The sequence below is a fragment of the Macrotis lagotis genome, chromosome 2 (assembly GCF_037893015.1).
Source record: "Macrotis lagotis isolate mMagLag1 chromosome 2, bilby.v1.9.chrom.fasta, whole genome shotgun sequence".
NCBI lineage: Eukaryota > Metazoa > Chordata > Mammalia > Peramelemorphia > Peramelidae > Macrotis > Macrotis lagotis.
Window position 1 is genome coordinate 202,733,415 of NC_133659.1, and position 22,458 is coordinate 202,755,872.

The 22,458-nt window shown below is 43.4% G+C and overlaps 1 protein-coding gene across 6 annotated transcripts in view; it reads left to right on the forward strand.

The window, feature by feature from the left end:
- RHBDF2 (rhomboid 5 homolog 2) overlaps window positions 1-22,458 on the forward strand; it is a 44,992-nt gene that overhangs the window by 12,823 nt on the left and 9,711 nt on the right. For 2 of the 6 annotated variants that reach the window (XM_074224491.1, XM_074224493.1), the window contains 12 exons: window positions 11,981-12,100; window positions 14,116-14,299; window positions 14,781-14,908; window positions 15,437-15,632; window positions 16,708-16,911; window positions 17,986-18,114; window positions 18,494-18,621; window positions 19,290-19,484; window positions 20,546-20,657; window positions 20,908-20,982; window positions 21,561-21,722; window positions 22,330-22,439. In XM_074224491.1, the coding sequence (XP_074080592.1) occupies window positions 14,159-14,299; window positions 14,781-14,908; window positions 15,437-15,632; window positions 16,708-16,911; window positions 17,986-18,114; window positions 18,494-18,621; window positions 19,290-19,484; window positions 20,546-20,657; window positions 20,908-20,982; window positions 21,561-21,722; window positions 22,330-22,439 (1,580 nt within the window). In that variant the 5' untranslated portion in view covers window positions 11,981-12,100; window positions 14,116-14,158. Of the gene's footprint in view, window positions 1-2,661; window positions 3,372-3,391; window positions 3,612-7,371; window positions 8,928-11,980; window positions 12,101-14,115; window positions 14,300-14,780; window positions 14,909-15,436; window positions 15,633-16,707; window positions 16,912-17,985; window positions 18,115-18,493; window positions 18,622-19,289; window positions 19,485-20,545; window positions 20,658-20,907; window positions 20,983-21,560; window positions 21,723-22,329; window positions 22,440-22,458 lie in introns of those variants that run through there. The other 4 variants (XM_074224490.1, XM_074224489.1, XM_074224494.1 and 1 more) reach the window with 4 other exon arrangements.

Consider the following 22,458-nt stretch of genomic DNA (forward strand, 5'->3'; position numbering starts at 1 on the left):
TGTATTAAATTCTGAAATTATAAATGCTAAAGCCCTGCCCTCAAGGAGCTTCTATTCTAATTGAGGAAGTCTTAAATGACGAGCTGTGATCTTCTTGGGGCTTGTTTTGAGTCTCTTGAAAGTCTTATCAGGACAGCTAGGTGGCACAGTGAATAGAGCACCAGCCCTGGAGTACCTGAGTTCAAATCCAGCCTCAGATACTTAGTAATTATCTAGCTATGGGACCTTGGTCTAGTCACTTAACAAAAGAAAAAAAAGTCTTAGGGAAAGTGAGTAGAATGATAGGACAGTTTATTAAGTTGCCCTTCCTAGAAGCTATGATAGTATTGATTACTGTTCTCCTAGTAAAGGAAGAAAAGGAAATGTTGATTGACACAGTGGCAGGTAGAAGGGATCTGAGGCCAGCTAGGTAGAGTGGGTATAAAGAGAAATTGTTAAGATTGTTTGCCAAATCATAGGAAGAACTCGATCTCCACCTAGAATTCTCTCTTTTGAGCAAACTTTTATTTCTGAAGGAAGAAGGGAAAATTTAATTTTTGGGGGTGGCTAAGTGGCGCAGTGGATAAAACACCAGCTTTGGAGTCAGGAATACCTGGGTTCAAATTCAGTCTCAGACACTTAATAATTACCTAACCGTGTGGCCTTGGGCAAGCCACTTAAACCCATTGCCTTGCAAAAACCTAAAAAAAAAAATTATTTTTTTAATTAACAAAAATCTATTTTTTCTCCTTTGTACATCCACTCCCTTTCACCAAAAAAGGCAAAAAGCAAAACAACCCTTTCAACAATAAAGCATAACAAGTTTCTACAAATTGGGTAGGAAGGAACTGGAATCATTTCACATGGAGGAGAGGTGCAAGATTTCGGCCTGGAAGGAACCTTAGTGATATTCTTGTCCAACTTTCCTCTAATTTGTTGATGAGAGAGCTAAGGCCCCGGGGGTAACTTGGCTTGCACAGATTGAAGAGTCAGAATTTGAGAGCAGGCCTTCCATTTATTTGTCCTTTCTCCTGGGCTGGGCCCTAATTTGATTTGGGAGCTCCTTGGGTTTTTGCCTTTCTTTACATCCCTATTGCTTAGCACAGGGCCTGGCTACTTTATGCCTTTTAATAAAATGCTTGTTGACTGACAGTGACTGCTTGCCTTTTCTGTGGTTAACAGCTGTTTTAATTAGGTTAGTAATCTCATATTACATTTTTATGACATTTCAGAGCACTTTCCCATGTTAACCCATTTGATAGCCATTAACTCTGTGAGATGGCTAGAGCTGTAGAATATCCATTTTACAGGAAAAAGGAAAGTGGGATCTGAAGAGTTAATTAGGTTTAGGGTCACACAGCCAGTAGGTTAAAAGAGACAGCAATTGAACCCAGGTTTCCATTTCTCCCTGGATGGCGGGTGGAATTGTTGCAGGAGACCCAAAAAAGACTAGAATTTTCTTCCTAGGAGTTGGCACTCATGAGAATGACCTGGTTCCCTGGGTTGGGTTTGAAGGACCTTCCTTCCTGTCCAAAGATCCTGAAGGCTCCCCTGGTTTATACCCCATTTCAGAAAACTTCTTTAAAATGTAGCCTCTGTTGGCAATAGAAATAATTTAAACTGCAGGACCTCCCCAGCTCCAAGATATTGGGGGGGGGGCAAGGGGGAGAAGGTGAGGTAGAGAATATATTTCTGGAATATTTTTTTTTTAAAGTAAATTGAAGTTAAATGACTTGCCCAGGATCACATCATTAGTGTTTGAGACACTAACTTGCCACTAACTGTACTAGCCAAAGTGTACTAAATACTGTAATGCTAAATAGGGTAATGCTAAAACCCTGCCCTCAAGGAGCTTCTTTTTTTTTTTTTTTTTTTTAGTGTTTTTGCAAGGCAAATGGCTTACCCAAGGCCACACAGCTAGGTTTGAACCCAGGTACTCCTGACTCCAGGGCCCGTGCTTTATCTACTGCACCACCTAGGTGCCCCATAAAAGCAAGGAGCTTCTATTCTAATTGAAGAAGACTTAAGTGAGGAGCTGTGGTCTTCCTGGGGCTTGTTTTGAGTCTCTTGAAAGTCTTATGGGACAGCTAGGTAGCACAGTGAATAGAGCACCAGCACTGAAGTCAGGAGGACTTGAGTTCAAATCTGGCCTCAGACATTTAATAATTGCCTAGTTGTGTGACCTTGGGCAAGTCACTTAATCCCATTGCCTTGCAAAAACAAAAATAAAAAAATCTTAGGGACAGCTAGGTGAGGTGGTAGATAGGTCACCAGCCCTGGAGTCAGGATGACCTGAGTTCAAATTGAGCATCAGACACTTAGTAATTACCTAGCTATGGGACCTTGGGCAAAGTCACTTTAAACCATTGCCTCCTGAAGAGTTACCTTCAGGACTAGTGTACTATCTATTTTGCCATCTACCTGTCCCTTGGAATATTTTTTTTAAAGGTACCAAATTCTTGAAGACTCTGGTGGCAAGGATACAGGATAAGGGGCTGGGTTTCCTAAAGGTAGAGTGGAGTTTAGGCATCCAAATGCCTTCTGTGGACAATGTCCCTAGAACTTTCCCTAATTATGCTCCTGTGGTAATAACTGGATTCTAGATCAGATTAATGTAATTGGGCTGTTTCACAAAATAAATAAAAACCAATACAAGGTAGATAATGTTAACTTGTGGTTTTCTAAGTCAATTTGTAGCCTGCTTTTCTATTTGAGTTTCATGCCACTGTTCCAGATATTGCTGGTGACTGCAACCTAAGCAGATTTGGGAACCCCATTGGAGGTCAAGGTGGCTGCCCTTGGCTCAATTAGTGTCTGAGGCACTGTTGGGGAGGGGTTGTGTTTTAAATTTCATCACCTTCCAGTCACCCTGTTTCATTTGTGAATACTTGGCTAAGTCAAATGAAATCCATAAACATCTATTAAATGTATATGCTAAGCAGTGGAAATAGAAGTTTACAAAACAATCTTTACTGTTCCTCCCCTTTCTCTTTCTTTTGTTATTTTAAATTTTTTGAAAAAAAATTTTCCCCTCCTCTTCTCTTAAGGAACTCACAGTCCAATTGGGGAAGCCAGATTGATTAAATATCCAGTTCAAAACTGGGTTAGGAGAGGTAGGACTGAGCTGTTTGGAGAATTGATAGCCTAGCCTCCTGGCCCATGGCTGAGAGGGAAGGGGCAATGGGAAAAGTAGGTGACTCCTTTTCCCCTCCCCCTTCACACTGTTTACTGGGACTCCGGGAGATTGACATCTCACCCGTTTCCTCCACAGTCTGCCGTTTGCAACATGTGGTTTGCAGAGCATTATAGGAAGGCTGCGGTGGATTGGGTTCAGGAGTCTTCTGTCTTGTATAGTCCTGGGTCAGTCCGGACACAGAACCAAGGGCATTGAGGTGGGTCAGTGTCCGGGCATCCTTCTGAACCAGTCACACGGGGTCTGTTGTGGCTCTGGCCCTATTTCTGAGACAGGCAGAGGTTGGGAGCCTCTGAGAGCCTGGGACTCTTGAGCCAATCAAGGGCTCCCCTTTCAGAGGCACGTTTCCTGCCTGGTCTGGGATGATGGGGTATGGACAGAGGCGGAGGCAGGGCTTGTGCCAGTCTTCTCGGAGTGGCTGCCCCAGGGGGAGTGAGAGGTGATGTGTTTGTTTCACAGCCAGGCAAACCTGCTGGTCTCTTAGGAGGCCCGGTGCTAGTGGGGAGGATGGGGGAGGTGGGGGAAGGAGGGGAGGTCCTAGAGGCTGCTGTCTGCTTGGGTTTTGGGGGTTTTTTCCCACCAACCTTGATCCTTTTTTCTTCCTCTTTTTATAATCTCCAAATTGATTGTGCTTAGTGCCTAAGTGGACATCCTTGCCACCTACTCTCCCTCCACCCCTAATCCCTAAGTTTAGGCATCTAAATTGTTCTCTTCCCTAGTAGATAGCAAATATTTATTATTAAGCCTTTAGCATGTGCTAAGCACTTGGGAATGCAAATACTAGAATCCAGACAGATCAATAGGACTGAAAGGCAGGTTCACTCCTGCCCTTCTTTTTCTCCATTCCTGCCCTCCCCACCCCCACGAAAGCTGAAAGGATTTTTATTTGCAGAATGACAGAATGCCCCGGGTCTGCTTTGGGTGGGTGGTCATACGACCAAAGCGGCTTTTTTTTCTGTGGGGGTGGGGGAAACCTGAAGGGGGGTCCTGGGATCCACTCCATGAGGTCAGCATAACTGAGCTTTACTGCCGAAAGCTAGTGGGTGTGCGCTGTTGTGGCTCCCGCTTCCTCTTTGCAGGGTTCTAAAAACGGCCTGGGTTCCCAGAAAGGCCACTGGGAGTTAGAGGGAGTCCGGTTTCGGTTTCCGTGGTGGGGAAGCAGCCAGGGAGTCGGGTTTACCTTTGAGGCAGTACCTGTTTTGGGGTTCTGGTGTCATCCTGTGTGATTGGGCCAGGTTGGGCTCCCTGGCCATCCCGCTTCCCCTCCAGACAGGCCTCCATCCCCCAGGGGTTTTGCTGACTCATCCTCTCCCCCCCAACTCGGAAGCTGACCTGGGAATCAGCGTAGTTTCACTTTCTGGTTTCAGGTGACAGCATCCCGACCTTCTAGGCCCTCCACACCTCACACCTCCCTTTGGGTTCCTCTTCACTTCCCTTAGAAGGTGGAGTGGAGACCCCCCCCCCCCCCCGTATTCAAATCCCTTTCTATGGTCTATCAGTTCTTCATTCATTTCATTCCACCTAGATATTTGATCTTCTGTTAGCCTCAATTCTGTTCTTGTTCTGCTCTCAGTAGAGCATATCCTACTGGGTGGCCCCTGGAACCTGTGGAATGAGGCCAGACATTGTCAGGGAGAGTAAAAACTGCAACCAAAAAGAGACTTTTTCAATTGCATTGATCTCTGTTCTGATCTTAGTTATTTCATTTTTTCTATGTGTTGTTGATACATGCTTTGCTGTTATTTTCTTCTTGTTAATGATAGGTAGCCAGTGTTATGTATTTCCTAAGAACTGCTTTGGCCATATCCCAAAGATGTAGAGTATGATATCAATATTATCTTTGTAACAGGCAATTTTTGAAAAATTATGTTCTCTTTCACCCACTTAATCACCTTGTAAGAATTTGTATCTGAGAAAAGCTTTGGAGGAACTTTCTTCCTGGTGATAGATGGGAATTCATTCATGTACAATAATCCAAAGCTAGGTCGTACTATGGCTTCTCTATCTATACCCACTAGCTGTCCCTGTTGAGATTGACCTGGAGATCTGGATACTCAAGAGAAAGCAGTGTCTGACTTAGCAGAACTTGGGCCTGCCTAGCTATTTCTGGTGGCCCAGAGATGTTGAGATCAACTGAACTGGGAGTGGTAGAATTAGCCCCACCCTTTCCTGGAAAACCTGCTCTCCCAAGTGGGTGGTTCTTGTACCTGTCTACTGCATCACAGCCTAGGGACCATGGGGCTATCATGTCTTTGAAGCCGGGCCAGTGTGGATTGTTTTGATTTTAGGACTTTGATGGGGGGAAGGGGGGTTGAGAAAAAAGAAAGATGAAAATGCTTATAAAGGGGAATGTGGGAATAGCTCCCTCCAGGTGATTTGACCCCTAGTTCACATCTTCTCCGTTGCTCTTCTTCCTCCGTCAGAACTTATATAACAACAGGTTTTCCTAGAGTGAGCCCCATGGTGAGTATAGGGAAGGCTGTCCCCCTATAATCCCTGTTCTCACTCTCTACTTCCATAGCTATGTGACTGTGGGAAAGTCATTTCTCTGGGCTTGTATCCACTTCTATAAAATGAACTTGGACCCCTTATGTTCCTTCCAAATCTAAAATCATTTTGCTCAACTCTAAGTATACTGTGACTTGATCCCAGAACTCCTTCCTGGAGGAGATTCAGAATTGTTAAAATTAAAGTTGCTAAAATAAAGGAAGGAAGGAAGGAAAGAAGAAATGTAAGGAAGGGAGGGAAAAAGGTAGAGGGGGGTGGGGAGAGGGGAGGCAAAAGCAAAGAAAGAAAGAAAGAAAGAAAGAAGAGAAAGATCGAGAGAGAGAAAGTTTTCTAGGTTAGGATGAGGATGGCAATGTAGAGAAACAGGTTCTTTCTTCCCTGGTCCTCTGTTCTGGTTGTATGGGGTGCCTGGTTAGTCATGTGAAGAGCCATACAAGTCTGGTAGAGCTCTGTCCCAGGATGTTGCAATTTCCTCTACAGTGAGCAATAGCTTCTAGGGTGAGAGAGATAAATTCAGGGCAGGGACTTTTACCCCAGGCATCCTGGTACTTTCTTTTGTGTTGTCTCTGCCATCTGGCCTTCTCCAAATTTTGTGTTTAGGGGATGAGGGGGGTGGGGGCGTTAGGCAACATTGGCCATCATCTTTGCAGGGAGTATCAGTGAAGCTGCCAGCTGAACCACTTTCAGAGTTCTGCCTCTAGAAGGATCAGGAAGTAGCATTCCTGTATCCATAACCCAGCCCCTTTTTTGCTGGATTTCCTTAGGTGGTCTTTGAATGTCCATACAAATTATGACTAGTGAAAAAGAAGGGTATATTTTTACATTAAATGATATTTTTTCCAAATTTCACATCAAGGAGGCCACCCTAAGAGAGTTGGATAACCCTTCTCATTTGTGGTATTGTTTCTATTTAGTCATCTTCATTTTATGTCCAATTCTTTGGAATTTTCTAGCTAAGAGCTACTGAAATAGTTTGCCATTTCTTTCTTCAGCTCATTTTACAGATGAGAAAACTAATGCAAACAGGGTTAAGTGACAGATTCAGGGTCACACAACTAGTATCTGAGTTCTCTTAAATCCAAGCCCACTATTTTATTTATTGTGCCACCTTTAATTGTCCTCTCCTAATTTTACGGTTAAAGAAAATGAAATTTAAAAAAAAAAGTAGACAGTGACCTGTTCAGGCTCACACTATTACAAAATGGCAGCACTGGGATAAGAACCCAGGTCCTTTGATAGCCAGTCCAGAGGCTTTTCTTCTCTTCATTTTGGAAGAGTGATTGAGTAAGAAAAGAATTTAAATGTTTTTTGCTTTTAATAAACCATCAGATTAGGGGCGGCTAGGTGGTGTAGTGGATAAAGCACCGGCCCTGGAGTCAGGACCTGGGTTCAAATCAGGTCTCAGACACTTAAGAATTATCTAGCTGTGTGGCCTTGGGCAAGCCACTTAACCCAGTTTGCTTTGCAAAAACCTCAAAAAAAACCCCATCAGATTACTGATTTTGAACTTTAAAGGGAACTCAGGCAAACAATTCCAACTCATTTTATAAGCAGGGAAACTGGGATATAGAGTAGTAAACTGCCTGGCTTAAGGTCATATAAGTAATAAGATTTTTTTTTGTTGTTTGTTTTTTATTATTAAGTGTCTGAGACTGGCTTTGAACCCAGGTACTCCTGACTCCAAGGGCCGGTGCTTTATCCACTGCGCCACCTAGCCATCCTAGTAATAAGTTTTTAATGTGGAATTCACTTCAATTCCAACATTCTTTTTATTTTCATCACTAAAGATTCTTCAAAAAATTTTTAAAAATATTTATTCTTTCCACTATATCACATTGTTTCATATGATACAAACTCTTTTCCCTCCTACCTTTCACAACATAACCCCTACAAAAGGTTGAGCCTTGGCTAGAGTAGGGAGGGATTATAATACAAGGAGTTTCTCATGGAACTAACCCAATTTGGCCAAAGAGTCTCTGATCCGGATGTGTTAACCTTTTATTTTATTTACTCTCTTCAGTAGGTGTGGCCAAGTCATAAGATAAATCATCGTTTTAAATCTGGAAGGAAATTTAGGCCATCTAAGTCAATTGCTTTCATTTTACAGATTGGTTGGGGGCTGGGAGGGATAAGTGACTTTGCCTCAGAGGTAGCAATTGTTGTTTTAATTGTTCTTCAGTCATTTGTTGTGTCTGACTCTTTCAAGACCCCATTTGGGGTTTTCTTGGCAAAGATATTGTAGTGACTTTCATTTCCTTCTTCAGCTCATTTTACAGATGAGGAAACTGAGGCAGATAGGGATTAAGTGACATGAAGAGGATCGCTGTTACTATCTGAGGCCAAATTTGATCATAATCAACCTAAATTTTTGAACTTTATAATCAGTACTTTCCCTTTTATTGTGCTCCATACTGTTAGCATAAAAAACAGGATTCTTTGAGGAGATAAGGGTATTAGAGAGAAAAGCTACATGAAAAGCTGGGGTAGGCTGGGATCAAAGACCAGAAAATCTAAACTTGTCTACTGTTGTCATTCAGGACTGGGGACAGGGGCTGCATCCGTAGCCAAGAAATGAAAGAACCCTTCTAGCTTGATACTCTCTTTTGAATCCCTATAACAATCCTGTGAAATAGGTAGTAGAAATATTAAACATTCCCTCATAGGGAAACAGGCATGGGGATAGAGAAGTTAAGTGATTCTATGAGATTTGGAGTTAGATTTAAATCTTGGACTTACTAACCTTCATAATTTAACTTTTCTAGTCTTCCTTTTCCAGCTCTAAAGCCCTGTGATTCTAGGTGTTGACCAAGTTCAGGAAATAGTAGGGCTTAGGATTTGAGCTTGGGTGCCTTGGCTCCAAATCTAGATCTCTTTCTGTTTGTACCCCACTGAAATCCATTTCATTACCAGCAAAAAAAAAAAAATCACTGAGAGTGAACAGATGATTACACAATTACATAGAGAGGTTCCCATCCTCACTCCTGGCTGCCTAGTGAATGTAACAGAGCCCAAGGGAAATAGGTGGGGGCTACCCAGAATGCCTCACTGCCCTGATCTGTCTGACCTCACTGCACTGGGGCCAGTGTGTGCCCACACAATGGTGGCTTCTGTGCCCTGCCTGCCTGCTGCTGCCCTCCTGTGCCCTGCCCTCCTTCAGCAGCTCAGCCCTTGAGAAAGCACTGCCAAGCCAAGAAATTTTCCATGAAGAGGTCCTAGTTAGAGATACTGTCTTAAAGCTGCCCCCAGGGTAAGTTAGAGTATACAAGCTGGTGGGGAGGAGGGAAGAGAGGAGGGGGACAGTGTTGAGGGTCCAGGCAGCCTTCCTACTCAGTTTATGGGGCATAGTGAGCACAGCTCAGCATGGAGGGAGAGATGGTTTTAATTCCCTAACCCCAAAGTACTCTGTCTCTCCTGGGTCAGAAGCATACAGTGTCAGAGAAAGGAAAAACTTGAGTCTGTCATCTTTATTCTTAATGAAACAGGTAACACCTCAAGCTGATTGTCAATCATTTGATTAATAGCAAATCGTTATTTATAGCTTACTTATAGGTAGAGAACATGCAAAAGCAAAACATGAAACAGGCTAGGCATGGTGGTGTATTCCTGCAATTCCAGCTCTGAAGGAAGCTGAGGCTGATGGATTGCTTAACAGTTCCAAGATGCAGTGGGCTTTGCTGATAGTAATATCTGTAGTAAGTCATCAGGCATCTGAGTCTTCAGTTCCAGGGAAGGAGGGTGGAGTAGCTACCAACTTGCCTAAGAAGGGGTGAACTTGCCCAGGTTGGAAATGGAGAAAGTCAAGGCACCTTTCTGTGATACCTCTATACTTCATATCAACCTAAATTTTTGAACTTTCTAATCAGTACTCTTTCCCTTTTATTGTGCTCCATCCTGTTAGCATAAAAAACAGGATTCTTTGAGGAGATAAGGGTCTGAGAGACTAGGTATTAGAGAGAAAAGCTAGATGAAAAGCTGGGGTAGGCTGGGATCAAAGACCAGAAAATCTAAACTTGCCTACTTTTGTCTATACTTCTAGACTGAAGGAAGTGAGACCAAGTTTTTTCTTTTTTTTGAAGGGGCAGAACCAAGTCTTAAAACAAAATACTCAATAAGCTCTGCCCTCAAAAAATTTATATTTTATAATATTCACAGATTAGTATGTAAAAGATATATATGATGAATATACAATAATGGGGGGGGTCAGGAAGAAGATAACTCTTGAATGGATCCTTGAAAATTATTGAAGATTTGGGGACTTCCAAGAGATAAAAGTTAGGTGGGAGAATACTCTATGCATAGAGGTGAAATCTAAATTTTGGAGGACTAGCCATGGAGACTAGCCAGTTGGGAGAATAAATTGGAAAAGGATAATAACCAACCTCTGGGCAGCTAAGTGGTCCTACTAGTAGATGGAGTGCCGGGGTCTCAGCTTCTTGATTTTGAATCTAACCTCAGGAATTCACTAGTTGTATGACCCTAAAACAAATTAGTTTACCCTGTTTACCTCAGTTTCCTCATCTGTAAAATGAGCTGGAGAAGGAAATGGCAAACCACTCTAGTATCTCAGCTGAGAAAACCTCAAATGGGGTCATGAAGAGTAGGACACGCCTGAAAATGACTCAACAATAACAACCAAGTAATACCACAGAGTCTTTGGGATCAAGATCTATGTGCTCCTGGTCCAGGAGAAACAAAAAGTAAACTTGAACCATGAGGTGCTTTTCAAATGCAGTGCCGGTATGGCTCCCTCTCTCCCAGGTTTCATCAGACTTGGGCTGCTGAGCTCTAGAAGCTTCCATGCAGTGATGGAGGAGACTTCTCAGTCCCAGTCAGCTACTCTTCAAGCTCTACAGTTCACTGATAGATTTTGAATAGCAGTAGCAAAATTCAAGCAAAAGACTGACAGGATTTTTAGGCTTGGAAGGAATATTATAAATTATTCACCCTATCTTTTGTATTTTATAGTTGAGGAGGTAGACCCAGAGAGGATGATCTAGACCCACTGACTCTTGGTTCAATCTTTTCTCTGCTTATACCATGCTGCCATCTTTTCTTGCACTCTCAACAGCAATGGAAATAATTGGGGTGTTTTGCTTTTGGTGCTTATTATATTGTTTATTTATTTTGTTAAATATTTCCCAATTACATTTTTTAAAAAATTAACTTTTAAAAAAAATTTGAGTTACAAATTTTCTTCCTTCTCTCCCTTTCCTTCCCCATCCTTTGAGAAGGCAAGTAATATGGTATCAGTTATACACAAGTGTTTTCTGGAGCTTTTGGTTCACATTTTCCTGTGCTTGCCCCATAGAGCAGAGCAGTCTGATTGAAGGACATAAATTTAATTTTTGTGGTTTAGGAAATTGGGGGTAGAGTGAGGGAGGCAGAGGTCAGGGTCTTTTTAAGTATATAAATTCAGAAACAAAGTGAATAAAGGAGTAAGACATTGGCCCAAGGAGATGAGTTGAGACTTACATGATTTCCTGCCCTGGCTTGATCTTGAAAGGATACAAGGAAACAGGATGAATTCCCACATTAGGTGATACCTAAAAATATGTCTCATTCTAGAGTAACATAAGTGACATGGTTCATTCAGAAGCATTTATTAAGTAGTTCTTAATGCAACTAGAACCGTCCTTAGAGGACCAAGGCAAAAATGGTCCTTGCCCTTAAGGAGCTTACATTCTAATGAGGAAGATAAATACTCTTAAGAGTGAAGTGAGACTGTCTGCTTGGCTCCTTGATCCCCTGGTCTCTTACTTACTCCCTTCTAGTACTACTCACACTTCTTGGGGTTACAAGGATAGTTGGATTCCTTCCCCAATTCCCCAACTGTCTTAAAAAAAAAACCCATCCATAATGGATATGTGTGCTCTCCCCAACTGATAGTATTTTGGCTTAGAGCAAAGAGACACTTTTCTCAAGGTCTAAGCAAGTTCCTCTATTGACCTTGTTGGGTTCCAACTCAACAAGTATTTATTATACACATTCATTGTGCAGAGAGATCTGTATTAGCTAGAAACTGGAGGAGTTGTGAAGACTAACTAGGACTCAGGCCAACCCCCTTTACTGACTAGTTGCCCCTGTGGCTTTGTGGCTGTGTGTTCAATCTGGCTTTTCCCCATCCTTCCCTTCTCTCTCTCTCTCTCTCTCTCTCTCTCTCTCTCTCTCTCTGTCCTCCTCCTCCTCCTCCTCCTCCTCCTCCTCCTCCTCCCATTTTTTTTTCATTTTCAGGAGCTCTTTGTAACTGAATCACAAAGAAGCTATCCTAGACTGACCTGTATATGTCTGTCTCTTCTTCAGGACCTGATCTTGGTGCTGTTACACATGCTGAGTGAGGAGGAAGACCACAGCCAACTTCACCCAATCTGAGAACACCTGCTTCCCAAGAAGCTGCTTGCTGGACAGGCCCCCATTTTGATAGTGAGATATAGAGAGCACAGTAACCCTTTTCCTCTCTCACCCTTCCCCCAAAATGTGTCCTCTTCCTACTCTGTTCTGTACCACTGTTATATCCTAGAATCTAATGGGGGCACTTCTTCCCCTCCATACCAATCCAAAGGTTACACACATGGGGACCAGATATGGCACCCTCTTTAGTAAATAGATTACCCTGCCAAGACTTCAGTAAGCATTTATGTGAGAGCAGAGAAGACAGAAACTGGCTCCTGTTTTAGGAGAGACTAGAATCAAGCCTGACCCAGCTTGGCTCACTGTTTCTATTCCAAAGCTGCCCCAGCTCAAGGGCTTGGAGTAGAAAGGGGACAGGTTTTTGACCTGATTAAATCTGCATCTGCTCAGTTTTCATAGTCAGGCAAGTCACTCCACCCCAGCCTGGTGAGTCTGCTTCCTCTCTCTCAGGATATTGCAAAGAGGAACGAACAGGGTAGTCTGAGGGGAAAAATCATCAGGGGATGGTAAAAAGGGTGAAGAAGGGGAAATCAACCATGATGTAACAAGAGAGTATTGGGGTGAGAGTTAAAAAGACTTGGACATCTGACAGTTTCAGTTCAACTTGAAATAGGAACTAGGAGGCCACAGGAGTCAGAAATAAATGAATTTAGTTTAGGCTAGTTGTGCATGTCCCCTAGGAATGAGAACTGAGCCACCACTTCCTAGTACAGAGCAGGAAATTCTCTTAGGATTGTCTATTTCTCCCTACACATCAGCCCGTCCAGGGAATCTACAACCAGATCCTGGGCACAGCTACAGAAGCTTTTTTTGTTTGTGGCTCAGTAAATAGGGTCGCCCAGGATTCCTTTCCCCTTTTGTCCTCCCTCCCCTTCCACGACCCTCCTCCTACTCTGTACTGCCAGGCTCCCCCACCTCCGCCTCCCAGCCTACAGAGAGAAAAGTAGAAATAGTCCTTCTTTTCCCCATATACACAGAAATCTGCCCCCACTGTTTGTTGTTGCCAAGGTTCTGACCAGGGGATGGGGGTAGCACAGTTGGTTCCCTTATTACTACTTCATAATTGGTCCTTAGTCAAGGAAGAGGGGAGGAAGGATCCAAAGCCAAGTCAGTGAGAGAGTGGTGGAGAGGATTTTCCCTGCCTAAATCTATCAGTCAAATCTATCAATAAACATCTATTAAGCCCTAACTATGTAGCAAGCTCTGTGCTAATCACTGGGAATCGGAAAAAAGAAGCAAAAACAAATATTTATTACCAGCTCCCTGGGGACTAGATATTCCTCTTCCCCTTTGCCAAAAGAATTGCCCACTCAGTCTTTGTTGTAGGTCACAGAAAGACAAAATTATTCACCTTTCTTTTCTCTATCCTATGTGTCCTTTCCCCACCCTTCTCTGCCCCTCCCCCAACCCAAGCCCAGCTCCTGCCCTACACTTGAATCGCCACCTTAATCCCAAGGGTTTGATTCATGGTCCTTCTTGTCAAAGCGAAGAAAAACAACCATTTATTAAAAACACACTTGTGTCAAGCAATTTACACATATTATCTCATCTGCTTCTCAACAACCCTGGGAAGGAAAAATATTATTATCCCTATTTTACACTTAAAGAAACTAAAGAAGCTAGAGATTAAGGGATTTACCCAGGGTCACACTGCTAGTAACCATCTGAAAAGGGCAGGGTAGAAAGCCATTAAGTGCTTCCTTTGGACCAAGTACTTTATTTGGTTCTCATAACAACCCTGAGAGGTAGCACTATTATGATCCCCATTTCAGTGGATTCACTGGTTAAGGAAACTGAAGTAGACAGTGGTTAAATAACTTGCCCAGAGACATATAGATAGTAAGTGTCCATGCTGGATTTGAATTTAGGTCTTCCTGACTGCTGGCATAGGTCTCTATCCAACCCTGCTGCCTCTTGGGCAAATTGGCTGTCCCTTTCAGGGTCTGTCCTAAAAAGTTCCCAGCCGGGTTATCTAAACTATCCAGTCTGACCACATCTAATGTTCACTCCCCTTATCTGTTCTTCAGAGAGTCCACTGAGGTCTCTGAGTCCTCTCTCCTCTGTCCTGCAATGGCCTCCAGTGACCAGAATGGTGGAAGTGTCTCTTCCAGTAGCCGTCTACAAAGCCGAAAGCCACCCAACCTCTCCATCACTATCCCACCCCCAGAGGTCTCAGGCACAGGTGAACAGGACAGCATGCTTCAACCTGAGGTAAACGGGAACAGGAGAGATTGGGGAGGAAGATGTTACCCAGACTAACTTGTGACCTCAGCATAGCTTGTCTGGCACCATGTTATAGGTAGAGGACTACCTCCTAATGGATAACAAATGTGTTCACAAGACTAAGCAAACGTGCCACAGCTAGACGAAGATGTCTTGCTCCTTTGTTCACTTCTTACATCTAACCAAGGACTTCAAGTTCAGCATCCTTCTCTTCCTCTCATAGGGTTCAGGACTCTGGGTAGCAACCCCTTCCCCATCATAGTGCCACAGGCCACAGCAAAGGGATCTGGCCTGAGATTGAAGCTCATTCCTTCATTCTTCCATCCCCCAATTTTGTAATATCCTTGCTGTTTGGTTATGATGATGATGATAATTATTACTATCATTATTATATTATTATTGTTATTATTATTATTAAAGTACTAAAATGCCTTTCCTGACTCCTTTGCTTCCTCCTTGCCCCTTCCAGAGACCTAAAAATCCAACCTATATGAAGAGTGTCAGTATGCAGGAGCCTCGAGGGCGATGGCAGGAAAACAACTCAGATCGTCGTCCTGGCTTTCGCCGTCAGGCCTCCCTGTCTCAGAGCATCCGAAGGTGAGCACCAGGCTTTAATCTATTACGTATCTCCCTAGGATGTTGAAAAAACCTTAGAAAGTCTCTAAGGAGTGAATATTAATAATTCCTGGTGTTTATATATCATTCTCACTTCCTAAGTACTTTGATTCTCATTATTTCACTTTATCCTTATGACATTCCTCTGAAGGAAGTAACTCCACTCTCTCTATAGGAAAATTGAAGCTCAATGAGGGTAAACAACCTCCCTAAAGTCTTTCAGAATGCCAGAGATGAGGTCATAGGCTCAAAGAGAGAGTCAGCCTTTTATTGAAGAGCTTCTGTGGAGGGATTTATCCCTCTTATCTACACACACACACACACACACACACACACACACACACACACACACACACACACACACACACACACAGACAAACTCTTCCATGTGCATCCCTCCTCTTCTCTTTTCACCTGAGACCTTTCTAACTGGATCAGTGAGGGACAAAACACCTCATTGCAAAGGGACTTGTGTATACATGTGCAGCAGATCTGTGTTTGTTCCTGCAGGGGCACTGCCCAGTGGTTTGGTGTCAGTGAGGACTGGGATGGAAAGCGACAGAATTGGCATCGCAAGAGTCTCCACCACTGCAGTGTGCGTTATGGGAAACTGAAAGCCTCCTGCCAAAGAGACCTGGAACTCCCCAGCCAGGAGGTGCCTTCTTTCCAGGGTATTGAGTCCCCCAAAACCTGCAAGATGCCCAAGGTACAATCCAATGCAACAAATGTTTATCAAGTATCTCAAGTGAAAGTAGATCAATGCAAGACACTAGATAAAAAAAAATCCAGATTTTTAAAAAATGCATTTATTAAGAACTTTCTGTTTGCCAGGCATGGTATTAGGGTCTGAGCATACAGAGGCAAAGATAAAAATAAAAGGATCTGTCCTTAAAGAACCAATCAGTGAACCAAGTACCAGACACTAAGTACCAGAACTATATAAAAAAGGAACAAAAGACAGTACCTGCCCTCAAGGTGCTTACATTCTCCTGGGAGAAGTTAATATGTATGAAAATTGCAGAGGAAAAAGAACTGGATCAGGACTCAGAGGACGTGGGTTTGATTCTTTGTTCTTCTGCTTACTACTTCTGGGTCTGTGGGCAACTTAACTTCTGTGGACCTCAGTTTCCTCATCTGCAAAATAAGACTTGGACTGTAGATCTCTAAGATCCCTTCCAGTTCTAAATCCATAATGATAACGATGAAGTAAACGTTGTGTATAAAGTAAATACAAGCAATTGGTCGAAAGAGGCAAAGATAAGGAAGGGGAGGAAGAGCTTCTCATATCCAAGAGACAGCATGTGCAAAGGTATAGTCAGGAGATCAAATTACATATGAGGACTATCAAGTGGGCCAATTTATCAGGAACATAAAATGTGTGAAGAGGATTAATGTCGAATCAACCAACTTGGAAAGAGAGATCGGAACCTGATTATAAAAGACCTTACTTGTTACTCATGAGGTTGTCTCTTATCTGAGAGGTAGTAGAGAGCTACTCATGAGGGGAAAGATGCAGGTAGCTATAATACACACTAATATATGATCATGCAATAGAGAAGAGCAAATACTGTGTGAGGTTTGGAAGAATCAGGGAATCAAAGAGATTGCATTTGAACTAGTTTTACTGTTTGTTCAAGGAGCAGAGAATTTCCAGATTAGATACCAGATGGAAATAGAGTTTGAGGGGGTGTGGGTGTATGTCTGTCTTTCTGGGGGTTCTAGTGATATTTTTATTGTGTAATTGCCTAAATTTTCCATACTTGCTTTCTTTGCACCTTCAGATTGTGGATCCACTAGCCCGGGGTCGGGCATTCCGACACCCAGATGAGGTGGACAGACACCACCCCCCACTGCCACCACTGACCCCAGGTGTGTTATCCCTCAGCTCTTTTACCAGTGTCCGGTCAGGCTACTCACACCTCCCCCGTCGAAAGAGGATGTCTGTGGCCCAAATGAGCTTTCATGCTGCAGCTGCTATCCTCAAGGTAAGTTTTTCACATCCCTCTGCCAGGTCCTTGATTCACTGTGGTGTGGTGGAAAGACCTTGGATTTTAGTTTTAGAAGATCTGGGCTCAGATTCTATTCCAGGTCTCTTCCTAACCAAGTGACTTTACTTCTGGACCTTGTCAGTTTCCTTATATAGGTTAAATTAGGTGATGGCTGAGGGCTTTTCGAACCCTTCCAGCTCTAAATTTCTTTGGGTAAAATCTGCTTCCTCTCTCAGGTCAGCACCTTCTCCACACTCTCCTCTTCCCTGTTCTCTTTCTTTAGTCTCATACCTGGTTGCTTACTCTGTACACTGGCCCCTAGGTATGTTATCAGATCCTTAGGCAGCAATAATGAGGTACTAGCATCTTGTAACTGGACTTCTCCCCCCACTAACTTTTACTCCCAGTTCTTCCTCACCTTTTCTTCTCAGATATCTTCTTGATATCTCCTCTCTCTGATTCCCATAACTACTTTCCATTCTTTCATCAAAAAGACAGTTGTTGATGGGGAAGAGCCAGGATACAATCTTGGGAATGAAGAAATATAGGACTGTGGGGATTCCTTAACAGGTGTGGGCAGTGGTAGTGCATCCAGCTACCCAGTAAAAGTTGTGGCATCAGTTCTTGGAGGAGAAAGCAATGCCTGGGAAAGAATGGAGAGATGGGGGGTGGGGAGGAATGGGGGAAAGAGACCCACAGAGCAGAATGACTGTCAAGGTTAATATTCCTTGTGGTCCCCCTCCAGTCCACCCCAGAAATATTTGAGGGATGTCCTAGAAGCCTCCCTCCACCTCCCTATTTATTCCCCCCTTCCAACCATATTTCATCCACTAAAGTGTTGCCACTGTTTAATTAATGGAGAATGACTATCAGTTCCTTAGGCAGGATGAGAGAAGAGGGCTACAGGTGGAAGATGTTGACTGCACTCTCCTAAACAGATGTAAAAGGTTGAGAGGGGAGTAAATAGGAGCAAGGAAAAGCCTAGATATTGTGTGAGCTGACATTGAGTGAATAGTAGCGGGAGAGAGCTCTGAGGCTTATGTGCTGATCCTTTTTCTCTCCCCTGACCAGGGTCGATCTGTACTAGAGCCCCCAGGCCAGAAGCGCCGGGTGATCAAACGAAGCTTTGCTTGCCCCAGTTTCCATGAGGAGGATGTGGTGGATGGAGGAGACACGTTTGACTCCTCATTTTTTAGTAAGGCAAGCATGGGGTCTGGGTTCCTCCTATCTCTGGCATGGGATAGTGGCCTGGGGGGAAGCTGAGGGATGGACTTGGAGTTTAAGGTTCTCTTTCTCTGGTGCTAAGGTACCCTGAGAGAGAGAGCCAAAGGATCAGACCATTAATCAGTGGGTTGGTATGTCAACTATTTAGACTTTTCCTAACAGTTGAACCCTGAGCTTTGTTCATGCAATATTCTTCCCATCTCTATACTCAGAATGGGGCAGGGGCATTGCTTCTAGTCTCTTCTGCAGATCCTACTTGTTCTTTTCCCTAGCTGAATCCTAGTCCTGGATTTGCCTTGAGAGGATTGGGAAGTGACTCTTTACCCTGTCTCACTGCTCTGTACCCCTCCTCCAGATCGACATGCAGGAGATGTATTCTATGCCTGATGATGTCTTTGAGTCACCCCCACTCTCTGCCAACTACTTCCGAGCGGTCCCACGCTCTGCTTCCCCCCAGTCCCCTGAGGGGCTTCATATTCCCCTGTGAGTATAGATCCTAGAATTATCATGTAAGTGAGGTTTGTTAGTGGGATGTGGAAGGGAAGAAATGAGACTACATAGGGATTGGTGAGGTCACCAAAGCCCCTTGCTCAGAAGCCAGCTTCATCCTATTGTTTGGGATGCTGTAGTCAGTCAGTCAGTAAATATTGATTAAGCCTACTATGTACCAGGCTTTGGGAATTCAAAGAAAGGCAAAAGATAGTACTTGCTCTCAAGGGGCCTCATAGTCTAATGGGGGAGACAACATGAAACAACTAAGTAATAACAAGCTATATATAGGACATACTAGAACTAATCAACAGAAGGGAGGCATTAGAATTAAAAGGGATTGGGGAAAACTTTTTCAGGAAGCAGAGACTTGAAAGAAGCCAAAAGGTGGAGATGAAGGCAAATGTTAAGGCATGAGGGACAGCCAGAGAAGATTCTCAGAGTATAAATGATGTAGAGCAAAATTCTATCCAGGGCAGTTACTCTGCCCCCTTACTCCTTTCCAAGATGGGACATAGCCAGAAAAAAAGGGGACAGTACTGGATCCTTCTACTCACCCAAAGCATCTTCTAACCCCAGTGGCTGTCACTGAACAACTGGGCTTGGGGTGGGGTGGGATAACCTTTGTAAATCTGATTGTCATCCTTCCCTCCCTACTCCAGGAAGGAATATACCCAGACTTCAGCCCCAGTCACCAGGCGGGGCCAACGCATCGCCTCCAAAGTTAAACACTTTGCCTTTGACCGGAAAAAGCGACACTATGGGCTGGGTGTGGTAGGGAGCTGGCTGAACCGGAGCTACCGGCGTAGCATCAGCAGTACCATACAGCACCAGCTGGAGAACTTCAGCAGCCACCGGTGAGAAGCAGAAGGGATGGGTGTAACCTTGCCAGAGCATCATGAGTACCTATCAGCATTCTTTAGTCAGCATAGATTGAACAAGTGTCCCTTTCGGCAGAGACCTTGGGCACTCCATGAACAAAGAAAGTAGAGGAGAGTCAGGCCCTGATCCAGGATACCTCTGATTTCTAGGGAAGGCAGGATGGCATATATATGCTGAGGCTACTCAAGACAGAAACAAAAACTTGAATATAACTGCTCTTAACCATTCAGAACCATGGCAAATCAGTGTATGGAAGGTTTGTGCTAGGCTGACCAGAGTCAACTGAGGACATTGGATTGCCATTTTGGGTCAAGATAGATAAGAATGTCAGAGTAGATGACAGCTCTTTTGTTCAATAAATGTTTATTAAAAACCTACCTTATATATATGTAAGACTAAAAGCTTTATATTCTTCCTTGCCTTCTTCCTTCCTTGATCCTAGTCATATGAAATTAATATAATAATGTCAATATTAGATTTCTTGGGGTAAATGAAATCCTTCTAAATACTCACTTGGAAACTTTACTTTTGTCTTCCTCTAATAGGTTATTTGCTTTTTTTTTTGAGTAATCTGAATTGTGACTTGCCCAGGGTCACACAGATAGTATCTGAAGTTGGATTTGAACTCGAGTTCTCCTGACTCTAATTCTAATAGTTTATTCCACCATCTAGCTATATATGCTTTTCATTAAAATAACCCCCATCTTAATTTTAGACTACAGTGTATTTAAAACTTTTTCAGTTTATATATATAAGAAGTTTTAAATTAGTGATGTAAATATATTCCACATTGAAATAAAATCAACAACTGCTGCTAACAATAAAAATCAGGCAGTTTTAGTTTATGAAAAAAATTCTTCCTTTTTTTCCTCTGTTCATTGTTTGTGCTCATCTCTGGCTTCTTGGTGTCTCCCTTACCCTTGGTCTAGGGCAGAGGTCAAAAGTAGTGATCTAGAGGTTTCTCAGTGCTCTTTGGTGGGGGGAGTCTCTGATCAGTGACTGCTACTGACCACACAACACACTCTTCTGCCCCCAGACCATATTTCACTTACTGGTTAACAGTTGTGCACATCCTGATCACACTCCTGGTGATTGGCACCTATGGCATTGCCCCTATTGGATTCGCGCAACACGTCACCACCCAGCTGGTGAGTTGGAACTGGAGTACAGGCTTAGGCAGTACCACCTAGTGGGGAAAGTGGTCTGGGTTGACAGTTTTAACTTTTGCCCTTGAATGTCCTAAATTTTCCTATTGTACCAGTGAAAATTTGCTGCATTGCCCAAAGTAGCCCTTCCTTTGGCAATACAATGCTGACCAGAGCTAGTCATCTCAACCAGCACCCTCCCCCCAGGATATCTGGCAGGGTAATAACCCTTCTCAATACCCTCTCCCTGCAGGTACTAAGGAATAAAGGCGTGTATGAGAGTGTAAAGTACATCCAACAAGAGAACTTCTGGATTGGCCCAGGCTCGGTAGGAAATTCAGAACCACTGGTCTTGGTTACTGGAATTCAATTCACATTCAAGAGACTACTTACCAAGGGGTTGTGTTTTATTGACTGGGGAGACAAAAGAAGATCCTTTCTGCCATGAATTGTCTACCAAAGATTCCCCTTGTTGGTTACCCAAGACTGTTATCTCCTCCCAGCTAGGTGATTTAAAGAACCTTAGATCTTCCAAATCCTCCATCTCTTACATAACAATTGCAACAATAATAATGTCTGACACTATATCTGGCAATAATGTCTGGCATTTTTAGGGTTGTAATGTACTATACAAATATTCTATCACTAAATCCTCAACTGCCATGGGGAAGTCTCATTATCCTCTTTCTACAACTGAGAGATGAAGTGACTGGCCCATGGACACTTAGCTAGCAAGTGTCTGAAGCAGGATTCAAACTCTGATCTCTCTGGTTCACAAGTCTAGCATCGACCAATCGAGATCCAATTCCCTTTCCTTCCAGAAAGAGATTTCAAGGATAAGGGCAGGCATATCCCCCTCTTTCCTCTAGGCTTAGTTCTCTTTTATCTCCATGTTTCCAATTACAGATTGATTTGATCCACTTGGGAGCCAAGTTTTCCCCATGTATCCGGAAAGATCAGCAGGTGGAGAGATTGATCCAGCGTGAAAGAGATCAGGAACGTGACTCTGGCTGTTGTGTCCAGAATGACAACTCGGGCTGCATCCAGACCCAGCGGGCAGACTGCTCAGTACGGGGATGGAGAGAGCAAAGTGGTGGGGAGGGAGCACCTTTCTGGGCCAAGGCTTGTGGGAAGAAGTGGAGGTGGGATCTGGAAAGTAGAGATTATTTGGGCATCTTCAGTGGTCACTTCCTCTTAGTATTTGTAAGGTAGAATTATTACTTCTGATTGGATGAAAAATGAGAGACCATCTCATTCTACCTTCTCATTTTTTATAGGTGAGATAAGCCCTAGAAAAGAGCCTAGGGTCTCTCAGGTAGTAAATGTCAGAGACAAGATTTGAACATGTATCATTAACAGTATCCATTTTACTGCCCTTTTTTCTTTGTAAATGTTCTTGTCTTTCTGGTTGTGTTTCTTACCTTTTTGGGTGAGGCTTTCCCCCAAGTTGAGACCTCTGTCTTCTTTCCTACTCCACCATACTTACCACAGAGCTTTCTTTGCATGCAAGAGTCTTTCATCCATCAGTTTTGCTTAACTTCTCTCAGTTTCCAAAGAACCTGAAATTGAGCTCCTTTTATAGTTGAGTGTCTAGACCTTTTATGGCCTTCAACCTTTGGGAAAAGAAAGATGGGACTCTTTCTTAGGTATGACTGCCCCTCTTCTTATGTTCTAGGAGACTTTGGCTACTTTCACTAAATGGCAAGATGACACTGGTCTCCCCCTGGACCAGTCTGACCCAAACTTGAGGCGGACATCAGGGCCTGTTTGCCACCAGGACCCTAGGTACAAATTTGACCAGCCC